The sequence below is a fragment of the Dromaius novaehollandiae genome, chromosome 4, assembly GCF_036370855.1.
Source record: "Dromaius novaehollandiae isolate bDroNov1 chromosome 4, bDroNov1.hap1, whole genome shotgun sequence".
Classification (NCBI taxonomy): Eukaryota; Metazoa; Chordata; class Aves; order Casuariiformes; family Dromaiidae; genus Dromaius; species Dromaius novaehollandiae.
Window position 1 is genome coordinate 40,433,123 of NC_088101.1, and position 22,017 is coordinate 40,455,139.

The following is a 22,017-nucleotide window of genomic DNA, read 5'->3' on the forward strand; positions in this document are numbered from 1 at the left end:
TTTCCTCATCCACCCATCATAGCAAGAGGAATTTCCTGACAAATCAGATTGCTGCCCAAAGGTAAAATGTTTTTCTCATTACCGTACTTTAAATGAGCTCAAAAAGACCTAGAAGTGAAGTCAGCATCAGCGTCATAGACAACTTTCCCATTTTCTAATTATGCAGATTAAACAGGTCATACAAGCATCAATTGAAAAATGTGCATCTGTACTCTGCCTCACTCAGCATTCTCCCTAATCTGCGTGAATAAAAATGCATATCACAAGCAAATTCAGCAGAACAGCATTATTCTACTATCCTTTCCATCTTATAGCATGTGGTGAAAACTGCATACATAAAGAAAATAACTGTGTAATAATTAGATTTATTGTGACAGACTGACCTTACCAGAACTTCTTAACTTGGCAACACAAGCTAACTGGCTTTCTAAAAGTCTACTTTCTTTTGATGTAGACATATTCGAATACTCAAAAACATATGCATGAAAGCAGTAATAAATCAGCTATGTGGGTTTTTTTAGTTTTAAATTAATATGCTTATACTTGATAGTACACTGGAAATTGGCAGAGATTTCTATATTAAGTAAACCAAATGACCATATTTTCAAGTTTAGCCTCATTACTTAGGTATAGAAATCAATGCTGTCATAAGTACACTGCTTCATTTTTCAACTATATTCCAAAGTAAATTCTCATTACATGACTGTCATATGATACAAGATCTATAATCAGTAAAATGGGCAACTGCCTTTAGGACCAGAAGTAGGGCTTTTGTTTTTGAAATTGTTCTGAGGTCATGAAAAATCTGCCTATCTTATATATTTTAAGATTTCTATTATAGCAGGGGAGAATAATTTTGTCCACATATATCATATTTATTCAATTTTAATCAATGGACAACTTCCAACAGAAAGCAAACTGCATTATAAGAATCAGCTGAGTGCCTGATAGTCAAAATTTCCTTTGGGAAAATACAGAATCAGAACACTAATAAGCTCTTTCTTTCCTTCCCTCATTTGACATACTAGGCTCTACTGCTTACTTTTATGTTGAGAAAAATGGATAGGGTAGGGTAAAGTTAGATAGGGCAGGATACATTTCTGAAGAACTGTAATTTTCTGACCAGTGTTCTTGGTTGCCACCCCACATCCTAGAACATATAACATGGTTGCAAGCACATAAGTGCCCTCACCTCTTCAAATTAGAGGAGTCTAAAATTCCTGAGTGAACAGAGAAATGAGAATGTTAACTAAACACAGACTTAAACTTATTAAAAGTCAAGTTTTTACAACGTGGATCAGAAGGGCACAGACTCCATATCTATTTTTGAAAATCTCAAACAACAAAATTCTAAAACTAATTGAGAAATTACAATTTTCTCTAATCTGCTTCCCCATCTTATGGAAGTTAACTGTGAACTACCAACTATCACCTAGAGAAAAAAAACATGATTGTCAGAGTGGCCTACAAACATTTTATTCTAAGCCAAGCCTTACTAGAAAAACCACCTTTTATTCCCCCCATTAAGGTCACACCCCTGTTACTCTATACCTGGCCATCTGGTGAAGGACAAATCTCTCCCCTCTCACCAAAATTACCTACAGCTGAGTTTTGGTTGCTCTGTTGCAACTTATGCTCTTGCCTCTTTGAAATAGGAGCCTTTTTCCCACTGTGCTTTTCTTTCATCAGGAGGTATTTTACATTCTTGATGAGCCTAGATAAGGCTCTTTTGGAGGCTGCAGGCTGTTGCTGTTTCTCTTGTATCTAGTAAGTACTTGCTGCTTTTTATTTTTTTTGTTCTTTTTGGACAAGTTAATGAATGCCTTTTCAGGGCTGATTTTATGCTCTCTTTGGCCTTCATTTCCTTTTTCTTTCAAAAAGGAACCCAACTTTTTTTTTTTTTCATGTTTACAAAGCAATTTAGGAAAGGAGGGTGTCAATCCCTGCAGTCCATTGTGTGTATTTCTTTTTTTTTAGTATAGTTCTACTACCAGGATTGTGCAAGCCTCTCTGAGGTCTTGCGATGTCTAAGAACACCATAAGTATCCAGAGAAGGGACCTATACATGCAAACATCCATACTGAATGCAAAGAATCGGACAGAAAGGTTTGCCAACTGATGCTGCCTTCCAAGTCATGATATGCAGTGGAAAGCTGGCTACTCATTTTCTTAATCTCCTGGAAAAGAAAATGGAAAAGGAAGCAGTTTCTGCTTAGAGAAAAGGAGCCTGGGTTTGACCCTCATGAAAGGCAATGTGCCCTCACTCCTTGACTTCCCTTCTCTTTTGCTCCCAACGAAGCAAGCATGTTGCCACAAACAGCAAAAAATGGTTCTTTCTCTTCAGTACTAGAGGCCGTTGTGCATAACCTGTATGTGAACTATAAAGGCATAAACTGAGTGGTCAAAAGCTGGATGGCAAGTAAGAGAAATGCGTAAGCAAACAAAAGTAGAGGGCTTTTCCTCTTTAGTGAGCATGTGGTTGTTTTTCTAATTTTGATTTACTTCTTTCCCACAAGTCAAATAGAAGTGACATGCACATGAATGCACACATAATAACTGCCACCTGGAAGAGCTGTAATGCAGCAGTCTAGACCCGCCTGTACTTGGTGAAGCAGTAGATTTTTTTGGGTTTATTTTAATGTCAAGTGGTCAGTTTCCTGTACGTATGAACCAAGCTGCTTAAGTAATAAATGAGACCACATTTACAGCTTTGGCTTCTAAATCAGAGGGTTTCCTTATCTGATGCAGCACTGTATGCTAGTTACTTTTTCCACCCAACTTGTATAAGGATCTCACTAATTATTCAATTTCATATCTTAATGTTTGTCCTATTTATTAATCTTCAAATTATGGTGGTCTTAAAAGTATATATAGTGGCTTCAATGTATGGTGTTAATCTTCAAAGTACAGATTTTGGCACTTACTATACCAGTAGAAGTTTAGAATTTCAACACTGATGTACAAAACGCTTTTAAGAAAGCAAGCTAATGTGAGGAGATCAACAATGGGTATATAAAAACCAAAACGTATACACAAGTTTCTGGATATGAAACATAAGGGCAGTTACAACTTAATACACAAACTCATAAGTTGTTTTAATGAAATACTCTGTTAACTTACCTAATATGGAATAATGCAATGAACCATCTACTCGTAGAGACCCAGTATGAGTAGCACTTTCTTGTAAAAGTAGTTTCATAAATATATGTAATAGGTGTGGGAATAAATTATTCTCATGACTAAACACAATATGAAGCAGAACTGCCAAAACTTAGTCCAAAGTTAACTTCAACTTCTGGTGTTACTATTTTTACTGAAAGAGGCTCTGCTTTACTTCCTTTGTTTTTGGGGTAGGAGGCCTCACTGCCACCACAGAGCTATGCTTCAGTACTTACAAGTTAAGTCTTGATATTTTTCTGACACAGGTATTAAGTTCTGCTTATTTTAAAATGTACTACAAAAACAACATCCTGAGAAAGTCTTATCAAAATCTTATAATGCTTGTAGTTGTACAGGAGCCTTCCTACATTAGCCTACCTGCATTTAAAAGTTTTTTGTTTGTTTATTTTGGGGTTTTTTTGGTAATTGTTATGCAATTTTGCAAATTTGACAGGATCCTGTAAACTAATAGTTGGGAACGAAGCTGCAATTGCTGAAGTCAAAGTTACACAATTAAATGATTGTAACAAGTGGCAGACTGTTGGAGGTTTTGACTGGGGAACGTAGATGCAGTACACAGTAACTAACTTTAAAGTATTGTAAAGGAAAGTAGTGAAAAAGCAATGCAGACTGCATTTTTCTCAGACTACCACAAACTTTCACAGGCAAACAGGGCCTTCCCAGCTGCTCATTGTCGTGTGCATGTTTAGAATTCATGTGTGTATTGGCAATGATTAGGCACCAGCCTCAGGAAAACTATCTTTAATGGAAAATAAAGACATGGACATTCCCAGTGACTTCAGTTATTTGTATTCTGTTCTTTATGCTTAATGTCTGTTGAAATCAATAATGCAAAGACTGATACAAAAGAAATGCAAAAAAAGCTCCGAACTGAATTTGGCTGAGATACTACAATGAACGCAAAGTGATTAAATGGTATAGCAGAACTGTTCTAGATGAGAAGCTAAAGAGAACGTCAAGGTAAAATAGTATCACATATGATTATATATGCTCAGGTGCTATACACGCTCATGGTTAGGGTCCTGTGTGTTTGTAAAAGTTATTGACATGAGGCCAAACTTCTCAATGGCTTATACTACCAGTGATTTCATTAGACTCTTCACTTCTATATATGTTGCCATTACTAACGTTTCATCACCATTCCAGACTCCATAAAGTATAGTTGAAGAGTCTCATTCATAACCTATTACAATTTTGTGCTAAAGCAGTCATAGAAGAGGCTGTTTTTATACTCCTTACCAAAACAGTTTCTGTAAATTGTATTAAGGTTTCATTCTCCCTTCTATGTTTAACAGCCTCTTTGGAAATCAAGGATTTTGAATCAACTCAACTTAAAATCCTTTAGAGTCCGGGGAGCCAAGAGATCAAGTATTGTTTGGGACAGTTATTGCTGTCACTGTAACTGAACTGCTGAACAGCAAAAGTCTGTATTTCAAACTACAGATAGGTTAGGGCACGCATCAACTCATGAAGAGGGGAAAAGATGAGAAACTGCTTGTGTGCTTCAAATTCTGCCTGTCTGAAGTATCTGCCTAATCCCCAAAGTGTTTTTTTATTTAATTTTTGCATAAAACTCATTCCCTTTCAAGGGCTGTGTTATGAGTGCAAGATGATGCCCATTTCTACCTCTTCCTTTCCGTAGTACAATTCTTCTCTTCCTTCGACCCAGTAAACAGTAATTCATGCTACAGGGGGAAAAATATCAATATGAGGGATGGAGAGGTCCTTTGAGGTGCTTGACTTCTTCCACCTATTGGATAGGGAGTCCAGAGGTGGAACTCAGGTCTTTCTAGTTCTCTCAGGTTTGCAGAGAAGTGTGTGGCAGTGAAAGGAACTGAGTAAGCCCCAGTTTTACTACTTTAACCACAAGACAAGCTTTCTCTCTAGTTAAGTATGTGCACAAGTAACTTGATGAATAGGGGCCTTCGATTCTCTCAGTAAACCTTCTCTGTAATATTACTTCAGCTAGATAATGGTAGTGACTGTGTTCCTACCTAGTCCATTATACGACAGTTGTCTGAAAACTCAAAGCTTTTTTCCTAAAGGCTTTCCCACCAAAGGCTGTCTGCAGCATCAGTACATATGTATAGAAAATAAAACAGAAGTTGTTTTTTCTCCCCACATAAAAGCTATTCTCCACCTGACCAAGAACCATGGCTTGCCACTCTCTACGGATGCACAGTTGTCTTGCCAGATGTAAATACTTAAGAGTATGTCATGATTGCAACAGCTGCTTGGGAAGGATGGATATCTTAAACCACCACAGCTCTAAAACTGCAGTCTTCCTGAAAAGCTACTTACATTGTATGACCGACAGTGTCTTTGCTTCCACTGAACAAGTACAATCTGGGCAACAATCAAGGTTGTAATGAGAATAAGAATCATCTCCACGTGCATTGATTCATGGCCATGGTGCTTTGCATGCATTTTCTGATGTTGGAATCTGAAAAGAAAATATGCATACTGTTTAAAAAAAAAATAGTGTGGATTGCTTTATTGAACCTAGAGGTGACAGTAAGCCTATGGATGAGAGGTTATTTGGAAGGAAATGTGCTAGTGTTATGCATGAAGGCACCAAGTAACAAAGCAGATGAGAATACTTGGTCTTTGTAACTGGAACTGTTATCCTGAAAAAGAAATGGGAAGTAAATTTATGAGCAGAAAAGGATATCCCTTTTTGATTATTTTTTTCCCCTAGTCACTCAGTCTTGAACAGAAATGCAGCCACAAACACATAATTCCTGTAAGTTTTAAGGAAAAGTTTCAGATCCTCAGACATGAGCTCTGTATGCTCTTTTAGTCTAAGCTAAATGCAAACTCAAAAGAGAACTTACACCCTGCTTCAGCTTCCTTCCCTATAAAGTAACTGATATTTATCTTCCTTCTAGAGTTAATGAGTTTCCCTGAGCCACCAAGAAAGAAGAAGATGGACTTGCAGCTGCAAGTCCATCTCCTCCATAGCTAAAGTTGAGTAAACTTCTGTGTTAGGGTCTCATGTCCCTGTAGTGAGAATCTTGAATCTTGGTCTGACCTTGACTCAAATGAACCTGAATTAGTTTTGCTCTGATGTGGAGCTTTCATGGTCATGCCTAAATGTCAGGACTCAACATCATCCCAGCTGCTAGATCTGAGTATGCCCCAAATGTGTTCTGAAATGATGCTGAAGTAAGAGATAGGCATCCACTGTCTCCCTTCCCTTTCCATGCTCTTCCTATAAGAAGCACCCCACATATGGGCGGGGTGCAAGCTGCAGCACATTCTGGTTGATCTCTGCACTGGACAACTTGCAGATCAAGACCCTGTGTTATGCTGGCCGACGTGCACCAGCTACTCTGTTCAAACACAGCCTGAATGTAAACCAGTTGGGCCCAGATTTGAGCAAAGGACTGTAAGAGCCTGAATCTGTTCTTCGCTGCCAGTACTTGTTATCCTATGTTAGCCAAGCTCTGAACCCAATTAAAACTTTCAACTTTGCAAAAATCTGCCTATAGGTTCCCATTTTCCATTACAATAATGTAGCTCTTCAGAGGCAAAAGTACAACAGTTGTCATGCTTTTTTCCAGTTAAAAAGAAATGGCTACTTGATTGCTGCTTAGCTCCGATGTCATAGAACTGTAGTAGGTATTGTTAGCAGTGCCAAACATGTAATTTTTCTCAGCTTTATTTAAGTACCACTGAGAAGTTTATTCTGTCTTTACAGCTCCCATCTCTCAATACAAGCTTGAAATACACCTCTTTATTATTTGGTTTTCCATAAATCTAAATGGACATCAAACCAAGAATACAGTGGATTTTCTAGACATCCAAATGTTTTTCATGCTTCCATGCAAAAACAGCAGTTGGAGACATAACTTTCAGAGAGAGAAGAACTAGTTGTTAAATGTAATTGTTGAGGTGCAATCGGTAGCTTGCGGTCATGCAACAAAAACTTTTTTTTTTAAACTATATGCATATACTGCAATCAATGTAACTCACAGAATAGAAGAATCACTCTACTTTGCATATTTTGAAGTAGCACATAAATGTGATGTACTTGGAGTCTTCCATGCTGAAATCAAGTGCTCTGCTCTTAGGGTGCCCCCTTATGGGCAATGCATTGGAGCTGGCCTTGCTACAGGCACACTGGGAGGATGGCCCTCTGAGCTATGGGTTGGAAGCTATATTCAGTGTTATGTACATATATAGCTTCATATAGCATAATTAAAGGCCATTATGAGCAATGGGAAGGAGAGAACAGTGAGACAACATTTTTTTTCTTTTTTTCCCCCTCCAAGTAGAAGTTAAAATCATGGTTAACAGATTGTTTCTTTATACTAGACTTGCATGGAGAGGAGGAAGCATTATATTTATTGTAGCTAAAAGAAAACATTATACTACAACAGAAATCTCTGTAATGATAGCTGTAAAGCTGTTTGCTATTTTGTTTTGCTGGGGAACTGATTAAACTGATAGAATAAAAAGTTCCAGTAAAACTTTTCAGAACAAAATTCTTTACTATTCTGTGAATAAATGTTAAAGGTTTCTGGTATCACTATTAAATGTATAACTCATTTATCAAAACATTTGCTAGCAATATGTAAATTAACTTACTTCCACTGTTCTTCTGTTGACAATAAATCATTCGCCTGAAACACACAAAACATACAACTTCATGGTGAGCAACAGCCATGTGGGTTTTCTTCTTTTAACCCTCACCACACCTTTCACTATGTGAGCTGCTGGATGTGGACACATACTCTGCTGTTTTTTAAGTTACCTTTGTTCCTCTTTCCTGGAAGCTGCTTAGGAGCTTTTTTTTTTTTTTTTTTTTTTTTTTTTTTTTTTTTTTTTTTTAAATCAGGACCATGATTACAGAATTTCAATTTCTACTATTTAGAGACAGTATAATTGATGAATTCTCTTAGGATGACTGAGCAGTGTAGACTGTAACATACTCTAAGTTTTTATTGTTTAACTGAAGCTGGAAGGGACCTTGGGCAATTTTGTGGTCCAACCTCCTGCAAAACAGGGCCAGTCTAAGTTACATCAGGTTGCTCAGGGCCATATTCAGTTGAATGATGAGTATCTCCATGGATGGAGATTCCACCACCTCTCTGGGCTTCCTGTGGTAGTGAATGCTCTTTTTCTTCTTTAATCCATAGTGACAAAGTAACTAACAAAATTAGTAAGCTGATGTTTAAACTAAATGTATCCTCCACATCAATAGAGAGATCTAACCTTGTAGGTACCATAATTAGGCAGCTGTACTGGTGCCAAGGTTATATAACGCAGCAGGCACTTTTTCTTCCAAACTGTTCTACCCAGAAAGTTCATTATCAAAGATGCTGTTCCTTTATGTTTTGTTTTTCCTTCAAACTCTTCTGATTCTGAATATAAAACTTTCAAATCTTCCATGAAAATTCTAAGATGCAAGGTGATATATTTTCCCCATTTTCATAAATTTTTGCTGTTTTTCATTTGGAATGTTATAATGTGTCCATTTACTTTTGTTAATATAACTGGAGTAAGTGTCAAGATGTCACTTTATGTTGGTCTTTGCCATTTACATCTTGACCCTATGGGTAATGTGTCCTTGCATCTTTCTTCAAGCACTGAGGGATATAACTTCAGAATCTGCCTTAAGAAAGTGCAGTACTTTGTACCCGTCTAAGGGAAGAACTGTGAATCTGAGTCACCATTCACTTAGAGCAAGGAGTACATTTCTGGAACTTCTTAAGTACCAAAAGATAAAGTTGCACCTGACAGAAGCTTCAAACGCATTTAGAAGTCCAAAGCTGCTGCTTCAGCTTCTTTTGCACTACTTTCTGACAGAAAGAGGTATGAGGCAATTGGCTCTTGCTATCTCATCTATGGAGAACATGAGAATGACCCCCTTCTCATAAGGGAATACAATGAAGAAAGAAAATATCTTCATTACACTTTTGCAAAGTCAAGTAAAGGCTTTGATGTTCTAGTCTTTTAAAGCAAAAGCTTTAAAACTGAGACATGATTTTGCAGTTCATATATATGCTAAGGTACTTTATAATAAAGTACTGAACAGCACATCTGTAAACTTCTATCTCATGAGAAGTTAGCAAAACCAAGCTAAACTGTAACAATTACAGTAAATAGCTCAAACTAGAAAAGTGTTTGAATTGACACTGTGCTATTTATTTGTTTACCAGCTAAGTAACCAATAACTTTCAAATCCTGAAAATGGTTTCCTATCTTGCTAATCAAGCTTGATTTGTTGTCACTATGTAAGAAGATTGGAAATATGTTTGGAATCTTAAATATCTCAGATTTCTCAACATTGCACAAGGTAACATTTTGACTCAGTAGCAAGCTATGGCCCACTTAAGGGGAAGGATAGTGGGACTTTAAGCAATTTTATTTCAAAGAAGGCAGATCACTTGCTAGTATTTCATCGTACTTTGCTAGCATACTTACTCCCCATTTCTTAAAGTGGGGAATAACTCAAGCAAAGTACTGAATTTCTTCAACACATACTGATAAAGACACCTTTCTTTCAGCATCAGCCTATCTGTGTCAGAATTTTGGACGTGGCACTGGCTAAAAAAATACAATTACAGTCTGCAGGCTAAACAGAGGATTTAACTTTATTTTTAGACAGCTCACAGCCAAATGAATCCTAGTATCTCCAGACTTTCTTCCCTCTTGAATCTCTAATTGCTCCCCTCCTCCCCTAAGGAGGCAGTGATGGCTTGGTGATCAAGGCTGCCCTGTATTATGGGGCTGTGCTGCAGGAGGTGATGACTGGAGCCGCAGGTGAAGGCTGTCCCAACAAAGCAGCCAGGAAGCGATTTGTCCAAAGGGCGAAATACTGGACATCAGTGAGTGAGGGAAGCGCCGTGAGATGCTGGTATCTGGGTGGTGCAGTTTGTGGCATGGAGACTGGGAGCACAAAGAACAAAGTAATTTATGTGAGGAATCACAGTGCGGTGTTTTGATGGAGAAATACTCTCAACTGCAGGCAGATACTACACGGCAGGATGGGGGCACTGCAACAAAGCAGCGCTGTGCAACAGCGGGACGCCAGGCACAGAGTAGCGCCGGCGGTGAAGTTTGGTACGTGAGGCACGGAGCGGGGGTGGGGGAGTGCTGTGTGGCATGGCAGCAACAGAGAGTATTGTGGATGCTGGCAACTGGAGAATACAGCAAAGAGCTGTTTTAATGTGTGGACGGACTAAGATATCTGAAAGCTGTACTTGGCCCCTAGGAAGAGGACAACTTAAGGCTTCTTATCCAGCTGTGGACTGTGACATCCATGTGCAGTGGATGATAGCAACATCAGTGAATACTGTGGCAGCTGGAATGACCTTTCCTTTGTCACTGTCTCCTTAGTAATGACAAACTAGTACCAGGCAAAAAAAAGTTTTTACTATAAATGCAAAATTCCTTTCTAAATGCAGCATCCATGAGCAGCAGATGGGGATAAAGATCAGATGCCATTTGTCCAGCCAGGACCTCTGTTTTGGCTGTTGGGTAAAAAGCACTTGCTAATGAAGTGTAAGCTAATGTTATCCACTTAAAACTGGACAGCACTGACCAAGAAAATAATCTTGGCTTAAAAGGATGGGCAGAATGGCTTTTATCTGAGTGGAAGCACTATATTCTTGTTGCAGTCCAGGTAAACCCCAGGTTACTTGTACTGGGGTAGAACAGGAACTTCAGAGCAGACAAGTAGATGTCATGATGTGCACTTTAATTCCCACAGTCTGGATGACTGAGAGGCTGGAACAGCGGATGCCCCTGTCCCCTGGGGCAGGGGGTCTGCGGTTAGTTTATAGCCTTGTGTTTTTCTCCCACCCCGCGCAGACGTATTGAGCGCCCAGCTGTGCCCCGCGGACTGCGCCCTCCCGCAGGGGGCCGGGGCTGAAATGGCCGCCCCCCATGGCGCTGCCGCGCGCCACCAACTGCCGCTACCAACCGTCGCCTCCCGCCGCTCTCGCGCCTTTCTCTCCCCCCCCCCCCCGCCCCTTTCACACACGCGTGGCCCTCCCCGTCCGCCAGCCCCTCGCCAGCCGCCCCCTCCGCTGCTCGGCCCCGCCGCTACCTGCCGCTGCGGCGCATCCACCTCCCGGGCCCGCGCCGCGGCCATGGCGGTCGGCGGAGGGGCGGCGGCGGCGGCGGCGCTGGCGGGCCGCCATGAAGGGGCCCGGCGGGAAGGGCTCGGTGAAGCGCGGCCGGGCGCTGCCGCGCCGCAGCCGCTGTGCCTGGCAGCCTCGGGGGGCCGGGGGCGCCCCTCCAAACTGCTCCGTCGTGCCAGGCGATTCCCCCCTGCCCGAGTCATGAAGCAGTTGTACAAAACACGTGCCAAACTCAAGTTTTAAGCTTTTGGCTTTTGTTTTTTTTTTAAAGCGTTCACTGGTGTTGCTCTTGCCAGTTTGGGACTGAATAGTAAGGTACATAATCTTTAAAGGAGGTTTCTTTTCCACTGTCTCCATGTTCTGACATGCCAGAGAGAGATGGTGAGCTCTGAGGGGAACGCAGCTTTGATGGTGCCCGCAGCGTGGTCGGCTCTACGGTGCGAGCTGCCTTTCGCTGGGGTGTGCTGCTCAGGATGCGCAGGCAGAGCGCATGCTGCCATCGTGGCCCGCGTTTCACCCAGCGCAGTGGGAGCCAGGCCGCTGCAGGAGGTCCTAAAACTGCACTGGCCCATCCTCTGGAGAAGAGGAAAACCCCAGTGCAGCCACGATGAATAAATAATGCCTTTTCCATGCGGGCCCAAGGATGCAGCTGGCTGGCGCTGCCTCGTGCTGTCAGCCCCTGACTGTGGGGACGAGGAAAGGCCCCGCTCTGCCCACAACAACGCTGGGGACCTCCGTCAAACTCGGCGGGAGGCATGCAGCAAGCGTCTCCAAAACCCACCGCTGGGGAAGGGCTGCGTCCACCAGCTCTGTTACATAGTTCAAGCGTGAGGGAGGAAATACACATCTTCCACTGTTCTTTCTGTTGCGTTTGCTTCATGTGTTTGACAAGTTGTGGTGTGGAAGTAGCGTCTCAGATTTCCCTCAGGTCACCCAGTCCTCTCAAGTGTGGCACGCTGCTTGAGATCTCTCAGGGCAATGGCAGACTGAACACAGAGCCGACAGCTGCGTGGGGCAGCGAAGCGTGGAGCCACGTCCGAGGTGTCGGCAGAGGGGCAAGCTCAAGCGCAGGAGCTGCTCAGTGCAAATGCGACAAGGGAGAAAGAGGTTTGACAAAGTGTGTATGTTCATCTGGTTTGCTTGTCCCCCCCCACCAAGTGCTGGAAGACCAAGCACCAGATTTTTTTGCAGGATATTTTAATAATGCCAAGGTTGGTGTCTCCCTTCTTCCCCAGTCCTCAGTGACAGTTGCAGTGATCACTTTTTCCACTGTCTGTTTGCCAGTGAGGACATGTGGCTGTACTGCCCAGTTGGCAGCAAGAGCACACAGGACTTGGGCGGTATTTGCACCCTTTTGGTGCTTGTGGGTTGGGTTTGCAGCTGTGTGTGGTTCAGTTATGGTGGCTTAACAAATCAGTCCCTGCTAGCTGGCTGACTCCCCTGTTGGAGGGTAAAGCACACTGAAAAAAAAATGCTGTAGCCTCTTGTCTTGCTATATGGGGTAGGCTAAAAGTGCATTTACTGACCACACCAAACAGCTTACCACTGGTAACTTGTACAGTCACTTTCAGCTTTGTCTAAAAATCCTGTTTATAAGCATGCCCATATTATTTCCTCTTTATTTTTTCGTTAGGATTTTGCCCCTGTGGCAAGTGCTGGTATGCAAACTGAACCCTGCCTGTGGGACCTGTACAGTCTTCGGGGCAACATCAGGGGATGTTGCGTGGCTGTGCAGCCCCTAGTACATGTATGAATAACTGCTACTATAATATAATTACTTAATGAGTATCAGCCATTGGTGGGAGGGAATGGCCTTATGTGGAGATGGTGGTGGATCCCTAGGAGTATGATATTTTTTTAATTAGAAAAAAATATATATATATTTTAAGACAGTGGGTTACATTTCATAATTTTGTGCAGCTTCATTATGTAGCTTCCATACTGGCCATTCACTCCAGAACATGCATCAAAGCCATCAAAGTATGCTTAAAACACTGAAAAGTGTTCTTCTATAAAAGCAGTGGCATAGTATTTCTAAGTGCCCTTTTACAATCACAGAATGGTTGAGGTTGGATGGGACCTCTGGAGATCATCTAGTCCACGTTGCCCAGGTCAGCCCAGGATTGTGTCCAGATGGCTTTTGAATATCTCCAAGGAAGGAGACTCCACAACCTCTCTGGGCAACCTGTTCCAGTGCTCAGTCACCCTCACAGAAAAGTTTTTCCTCACGTTCAGACGGAACTTCTTGTGTTTCAGTTTGTGCCTGTTGCCTCTCGTCCTGTTGCTGAGCACCACTGAAAGTAGTCTGGCCCCATCCTCTTGATGAGATCCTCCCTCAGTCTTCTCTTCTCCAGGCTGAACAGTCCCAGCTCTTGCAGCCTTTCCTCATATGAGAGTTGCTCCAGTCCCTTAATCATCTTAGTAGCCCTATGCTGAACTCGCTCCAGTGGCTCCATGTCTCTCTTGTATTAGGGAGCCCAGAACTGGACACAGTACTCCAGATGTGGCCTCACCAGGGCTGAGTAGAGGGGGAGGATTACTTCCCTCGACCTGCTGGCAGTGCTCTTCCTAATGCAACCTGGGATACCATTGACCTTCTTTGCCACAAGGGCTTATTGCTGGCTCATGGTCAACTTGTCATCGACCAGGACTCCCAGGTCCTTCTCCACAGAGCTGCTTTCCAGCAGGTCAGCCCCCAGCCTGCAACAACAAGATCTCCTCTTGCAAAAGTTGAATGGCTAAAGCAAAGAAATTTTCAAGGGAAAGTTTGTGTATATTTTTATCCTACTTCTTCCTTCTTTTTTTTCTTTGCTTTAACACGTGGGACTGAACAATGGAAATGGGACTAGGTAATAGAGGAATGTTTCTGCATCAACTAATAGTGCACACATTCAGTACTAGCATACTATGTAATATGTATCAAACAAGAGTCTCAGAGCACTTGGCAGGGATCTAATCAAAGCCAAAGGGGCTGTGTAAGATAGGGTGAACGGAATCATAGCACTTTTAATGACATGTCCATTTAACATTTGGGGCCCTGTCTTTCCATCTTGTGTTTTGATTACCAGACAGCACGATCAGGTCTCAGCTTTGCTGTATCATTCAACAGAGCACAATGAACACTTGAACATAATTTTATTCTTTGAGCTCCTCTCTAAAGACTGCTTTACTGGATTCATCTATGTTTTCATAAACCTGATATGCTTAAAAGGCTTGCTTTGGCCTTAGAAGGAAACAGATCTTTCTGGCTGACTAGACTGGATTCTGGCACTCCCGGGAAGCAAAAAACATGGATTATTTTTTTTCTCGGAACATTTGTGAGAATGTCAGAACTGCCGAAGCTCCAGAGCAGGTCTGTCAGATAACTTTGGCAAATTCTCAATATGATAACTATAATACAATACTGTACTTGAAGGGAAAACCCATTAAGAAAATAATGGTAACTTGTATACTTTTTCATATCTAACGATGCATGCAATTTACCAAGAATGTAAAATAACATGAAAATATTTCATTGGATACATTTGTGATCAAAGAAAATAGCAATATGGATAAAGCAAGATGGACATCAGCTGGTTTCACTATACGCTTAAATCACTGAAAATTGTTCCCCTATACAGGCAGTAAATTTTTTTACTTCTAAATACCCTGTAAAATGCAAAAATAGGATCTTTTCTTGCAAGAGTTGAAAGGCTATTGCTTTTAATTGTCACTTGCACTGGTTAAAATTAAAAGTGCAAATTTCTATGCACTGAAATGTACATGCGCATGCTGTGCTCTGTGCATTGTCTATTTTATGTCCAGCCTCTGGATATTGTCATATAAAAGAGGAGCATTTTTATTTTGTGAAGGAGGTGCTGTTTAAAAGCAGCAAAGCGCACCAGACGGGCGAAATAGTAAGTTAATCTTCCGTAAAGCAAAGCATGAAAATGTGTTTCTCCCCATATCTGAAAAATTTAGTGAGGCAAACCTCTTTACTTCAAATAATGAAAACTCAAGAGCCAGTCCCCTTCTTCTACCAGTCATATGACTGGTTTAGTAATACCAAGTTTTCAATAATAGCATTAGCTTTTCAGCTTTTCGGTCACTTTTAATTTTTGAGCTATTAGGTCTCTCTCTTTCCCTTTCTTTCTCTGAAAAGCTGAGTGTAAAAATGTCTGTTTCATAAAATGAAAGCAGTGAGACCTTTATATCGCGTGAGTCCAGAATATGGGCTCCAATAAAGTGTTTTGAAAGACTTGTGGAATCATCATAAAGGCAACACATGTAGCGCTGTCTTACATACCAGTGCTATCTGACATCCATCCCGTTGTAAAAACGGGAAGTAATTGTCACAGAGAAGCAATGTTACTTTTTGCTCCAGTGGTGTTTATCTTGTCTAAGATAAACTTCAGAAGACAATGACAGAGTGGCAGAGTGTTGGGTGGGCTGATGGGTGCCATGGACTTGAGTGGCCACTGGAGGAGACTGCATGTGTTTGCAATATTAAAATGTGGTGACCTAGGTGTTGTGGAGCTGTCTTTTGGAGAAGCTCAGAAAGGAGTATTGAAAAAGGATAGCTGAGGGCTGGAGAGGAAGCTGAAACTGAGAGATAGGATGCCACACTGAGTGAAGAAGAAAACATGGAGGGGGAAAAATGTATTCCTATAAGAGTACAGCAAAGAAATGAGCAGCATACATACATCCTTGGTGGAGCTGTTTTACAGTGTAGGAAGTGTCTGTGAATGGAGCAGAGTTCACTGAATACAAGCTCTTTATGCCTGTTTAGCTGATGGTTCTGTATATTGTGTCTTTCAGTTTGGTATCTAAAGCCTTGGTCTTGCTAAAGCTTACTGAAGTGCAGAGTGTTACTGCCATGGAAGTCAACAGGATTAATCACTTGAGTGCATAAGCTTTTTCAGGGCTGAGGCTTCCTAGGTTCAAAGCTGCGAGACTTGATGGGAAGGAGGCTGCTGGGAGATGAGGAGCTGCATGAAGGTGGTGGGGCAGGCCCAGGCGGGGAGCATGCTGGCCCTCACACAGCCTGGTCAGCATCTGCTGAGCAAACCGAAGCAAAGCAGCGTATATATAAAGCTCAAGAAGGGGCTTGAACTGAAACCTGAAAACTGAAGCCAGTCCAAGGCCTACAGACCACTGCCGTTTCACTTTGGTCCTGGATCACACCCCGAAATCCCTGCCACAGGGCAGTCATGCACATGCTGAAATCAAAGGGAATTAAACATGCCTTCAAAATTCTGCATGTGCTCAAGTGCTTTACTGAGTGCGAATGAGCCTCTAGCTTGGAGCCTATGTCCGGGAGGCTCACAGGCTTTGTGCTGACCTCCTGAAGGGGGGCGAATTTCAATCTCAAAAATAGCTTCAAGACAGTGATAGTCTTGAACACTCACAATACTTACTGCTGCATTTTAACTGTACGCCAAAGGGAGCATGTTTCCATCTTAACATTTGTTCAGTTTTGCACCTCTGAGCAGAGACTGCCCAAAAGCCCCAAATTTTCAAAGAGTTACATGGGGATTTATCCAGCTAAATCCCATTAGAATCAATGGGAGCTGGGTGAATAATTACACTGCAGTTCTTTGTAAATAAAGGGGAAGGTTGCCAGTTATTGCTGATTATGATGTTGATTTTTTGTAGATATAGATACACGTGTCTATTGCGAACTGAACTTAGACCACCAGGTTATTTCACATATTGGTATAGTTTCCATGTTTACTGTGCATATCACTTCAAAGAACTGAGGTTGATGACTTCTGGTCTACTGTGTTAGCAGTCCGTCTCCTCTCCATCTCCTGTTGTTTCCTTTCACAATCTGAGTAACAAAAAATGGTGGTGTAAATAGAATTCCAACAAAGAGGTCTGTTGAGCCTGTAATGCTCCCTTGAAAGGAGGCTGTCTAGGGAATGAATGGAGCAGCCTCAGCCTAGCGGTAGCGGGGAAATAGATGACTTGGCATTGGACAGTAGCAGCCAGCAGGGTGCATATGCCTAGTGTAGTGACAAATAATGGTTAAGCTAGTCAGTTGAAGGACTAAATGAGAGTACATTGTCTAACCCTGTAACCGTAACTAAATTGCAACCTGAAAAGAGTTTATGAACATCTGGCTGCTAGCCCATCTCTAAAGCTTAATAGCTAAATCTGAGGTGCAGAATTTTTTAAGGCTGTGGTTTAAATTATTACTTGGAAGTATTACTGGCTTAAGCAGATTAATTGCATTTCAGGATTATAAAGAGTATTAAATTGTGGTTTGACCATCTCTGCTGAGTTTTCCTGTGAAGTTAGTTTTCATGAGATCAACATTTATGATTGAAGTTATTTCTATTTGGAAACTCATGTTGGTCTTATGACATCTTGCTGCTGATTTGATAGCTTTGTTTGACATTTCATAGAGAATTCTAGTCCAGTGATATATCTTAACTTTACTAATTAATGTATTCATGTCTTTATCCAGATGCTCATTGGTTTAAGCTCAAGTGAAGTGACACATCTGTATCTTTTGACTTCTGTCAAATTTAGGAGTGCAGTAGCGCATTTCTGTGCACACTCACAGTTTATTTTAATATTGTTATTCCATGACAATGAAAAGGAAATATTGGTTAGATTAATAAGCATGTGACTTCCTCTGCTGAGTAGTTTTTCAGTCTTTTTATAGCTCTCATTATTAATAGGACAACATCTACGTGCTCTGCACTTGTGTTGCGAATACTTACAATAGTTGGAATCATTTTCTAGTTACTTAATGCATTGTAGCAGCACCAATTGAAATTCCTGTAGGCTGCAGGTTTGCTAATTGTTTCCTTTAGTAAACCTAATTTATAGGACTGTGCAAATCGTTGCTGGGTTTGAAGTATTTTGGCAGCTGGATTGAAAAAAGTTGCTGTGGACCGACTGGAAACTTCATTTCTTTAGAACTGTCAGCACATCAACAAAATTGATTTGGGTTGTAGAAACCTGGCAAACTGTTTCATTTGGTTTTCAGGTATGTTTAATAAAAGCAAAGGATTAGATCATAAACGTGAGGGGCGAGTAGTCCCAGCTCTCCCATTTTATCCACTTGTTCAGTGAGTAGGACAATTTACCTGGGATGCTAACAACTTAAATTCCAGATGCCAAACTTTGGTACAAGATTTTAGTAAGGTTTACCTAACACTGTGACAGAAGTCTTACCAGTGGAAATGAAGTATTCTGGCACAGCTCTCTCTTTCTTTCCTAGGTTGCCTAGATTAAAAAAAATCTCCAACAGAACAACCAAGCAAAATCAAAACGGTCATGTTCCTTGTGTTGGATTTAATCTGTTTATGAGTCCAGCACGGGGCCATGGCACACGTCCACAGCATCAAGAGGGAGCCTGGGGCATCAGAGGAGGGGCCTGAACCCCAATTCATGTTCTGCAGCTGTGCAAAATGAGTAAGCTAGTCATCAGGCCATAGGCTTATTTTTTCTCTGTCTGATTTCATCTTTATTTTTATACAGTTTGGAAAAGCTTCAGTTGCAAAGGTTGAGAGTGAAACACCCAGCATACTCTCTGTTCAGGTGTATAGGTACCAAATTCATTGGTTACTGGTAGACTTCTTAGTCTGAACTAGGACACAGAGCACAGAATGGAGGAGAGGATGGATTTAAACATGGATCTCCCACAGCCTGGACAACTGGCTATCATCTCTTCCCAAAAATCTATGAGTGTGAGTGAATGAGAATGTATAGATAATGCCAGTGATGGCCAGTGTGACCAAAACTGGAATACTTCATTTTGGAAATGGCAACCCCCAACCTTGGAAATTAAAAAGAAACAACACTTGGTGAATTGCCCAATTTATTTGGTTCATCCATACTAATAAATGATTTAATAAAAAGAAGTTTAGCCAGCTGTAACTTGGATAAAGAAACTTACTTTCCATAGTGTTAAAGTTGACAAATCCAGATCTTGGGTTCTCCCTTTGTTTAAAATCACTATTAATACTGTAGCTTTTATAACATTTTTTCGAGAGGCTCTTGCCCTGAGAAATCTTTGTGCAATATTGTACATTTGGGGAAACTTGTTCAAAAATAGAAAGTAGTCTTTTACAAGCTACTTTTTGTTTTCCATTATTTTTACTGGCCCTGAAGTAAAACCAGCTACTAACAAGGCCTTATTTTTCAGTCTGTCTGAAGACTATGCATTTTTCATAGTCCTTGGGTTTTCCTCCTATTCTTTAACATTCATACATTCTGGCAATCGCAAATAAAAACCTTTGCTTTTTTTCTCTATTTTTTTCAGGACCAGGCAGTTCAAATAGGACTGATTTAAAGACGTATCTGCTGTGTCTTTGTTACTGGTTTACCCAGAGGACCTTTCTAGAGGAAAGGAAATATAAAAGAAGGTCTGCACTTTGCCGGGTGCAGACCTAAGCATATGCAAACTTTGGTTACTCAGGTTCGTATGGTCAATTCAAGCAAACTTGCCTCTTCACAGAGACGAGATTTTTTTTCTCCCCTATGTGCTTTCCTCCCATCTGCAACCTGCCTGCTAGCTTTAACGTTCGTACCATAATGTCAAGAATGAGCATTAAATGTCAAATCAACAATTCCCTTCTGGGGTTAAACTAGAGGCAGATGAGTTAAGGACTGTGCAAGCCCCTACCCCAAGTTGGGGGTCCACGGTGGGCTGTTATATCCTTATCTCTAAAGATAAACTTGAAGAACTAGCTCTCCTTTGCCTTCCCAGGGATCTGCACTCTTATCTCTAGTCGTTGCTCACCAACACTTTTATCTGTCAAAACCCTCTCCGCTGCCCTAGCAACAAGCATCCAGACTTTTTTCCAGCTGACATAAGCTTCCTGCCACCTCCTGATGACAAGTGCTTCCAACATATCCAGCAGTCAGAGCTTCAGCATCTGCTCCACATGTCACCGGGCTGACTTCACTGAGCCTCGGGCAGCTTTGCATTTAGCCAGTCGCGTGGCATTGAGAATGTCTTCATCCTGCCCACAATCAGTTGTCCACTTCTGTATGTGCTGAAAGAATGACTATAAGGGTTGCTGTTTTAGTCATACGTAGTAAAGTGTTACGTTAATGCTATCTTAGAGCAGTGACTTTGATAGGGCTCCATTAAATCTATTCAAAGTGTTTCTCTTCTAATTGGAGTTTTTCCCCTTGCAGTGTGAGCAGCAGTGCTTGTATGCTTAATTTATATCTAGTAACTCTGGCATGGCAATTAGAGATTAAATAATCCTACTGTTAAAAAGTTGAATTGTTCAAAAGTGGTTAATACTGTATTTACTCTGCTTGTGTTAAAATATGCAGATTTTTACTGCTGATTTCCCTAGGAGCAGCTCTAGGCCATCATCTCAGACTTCATGAAATCATACCTAGAATCTATGTTGGTACCAAATTCCCTGGCAAATCTTGCCCTCTTTTTCTAAGTTCTGTTTCTCCACCAAGAATCTCCCACTGAAATAGATTATGCCATTACAGTATTCACCATCACCTTCTTCTTATCTCTTTTTCGAGTGCTGCTGTGTGTAAAGTTTTCCACAAGCTCTTCTAGATCCTTTTTCTCCTTTAGAGGATCAAAGATAGACTGAGTGTGGGAGACAGGCAAGCAGGAAAAGAGCCCCGTTTGTAAATGCAGCAGGCCTCGGCCTTGGCTGCTCAGCCTTGTCGAGATTACTGTGAGGCCAAAAAAAGTGTGTTTTTTATGTCTGAGTTGTAAGTGTGCTGACCTCTGCCTTGCAGATGGTCATTGGGCTGCTGTCTGAAGAGATGCAACCTTCTGCTGTCCTGCCCTTTGGGAGCTCACAGAGCCAGAGCAGCATCCTGGCCTGGGCCCTGTGCCTGGCCGTGGGGCAGATCCCCAGTGGGACTCTTTCCTGTGCTGTGGGGACAAGCTGTACTGAGACAAATTTGATCCTGTAAGTTCTTTTAATCGTCCTCACCACCCCGCCAACCTCCCTTGATGCTGGGCTAGCCACAGTGGCAGATCGGGACTGAGCCTCCTGTAACGCATTTGCTTCTTTGCAGAATGTCTGTGTCCTGCCACCTGCACTGGCCACCACCTCCACTTGCATCCGATTGTGCCGCTATGGGACTAGGTGATTTCTCTGGTCAGCTACTGAACTCACCACAAACCAGTCATCATATTTAGTGGGTTTTATTCAGGGCTGATTTGGGGTTGGGTAAAAAAGCTGAAATGACTTTCTGTCTGCATTGTGTGATTGCTACCTCTGCCTTGAGGAAGGCGATGGGAGCACACGGCTGGGGTAGGCAGGAGGAGAGGGCAGCCTCTGTGCAGCAGCCTCCATTTAGGTACAATATGCACACATTAAGTGTATTTACTGTTAGGTAATCTTCCCCTTGAGCTTGGTTGCGCACTCATAGGAGACAGGCTATGTTATTTTAATGCATGTTCTTGATGTCTCCTCTGATCCTTTTGAGTTTTATAAAGGAGAAAATGCAGTGTCTCTTCCATCTTCTGTTTAGAGAAGTCTCATTAGATAATAGAAGTCTCATTAGATTAGAGACCTTTTACTAACTGTAGTACTTTTTTTCCTGACTTTTAAATTACTTCTCCATTCTATATGCTATTTAATTGCAACAGTTACTGGGCAGCTCTTAACAATGAATGTAATTTGCTGCTGCATTTTGTTGCCAAAAGCAGCATTTCAAACAAATCTCTTCTTTTACTTGATGTGGTAGCACAAAGTTGAGGAGGATTAGTGGAAGCCAGCATGATTTCTAAAGCTCAATTCTGTATTGAGGGATTAATTTTAAT

The 22,017-nt window shown here is 41.5% G+C and overlaps 1 protein-coding gene across 1 annotated transcript in view; it reads right to left on the bottom strand.

The window, feature by feature from the left end:
* Nucleotides 1–11,480, bottom strand: part of RNF175 (ring finger protein 175) — a 17,813-nt gene extending 6,333 nt beyond the window's left edge. Inside the window, exons 1-3 of the mRNA XM_064510860.1 lie at nucleotides 11,237–11,480; nucleotides 7,771–7,805; nucleotides 5,482–5,623 (exon numbers count right to left, since the gene is read on the bottom strand). Coding sequence (XP_064366930.1) covers nucleotides 5,482–5,623; nucleotides 7,771–7,805; nucleotides 11,237–11,473 — 414 coding nt within the window. The 5' untranslated portion in view covers nucleotides 11,474–11,480. The remainder of the gene's footprint in view (nucleotides 1–5,481; nucleotides 5,624–7,770; nucleotides 7,806–11,236) is intronic.
* Between the last annotated feature and the right edge of the window lie 10,537 nt (nucleotides 11,481–22,017).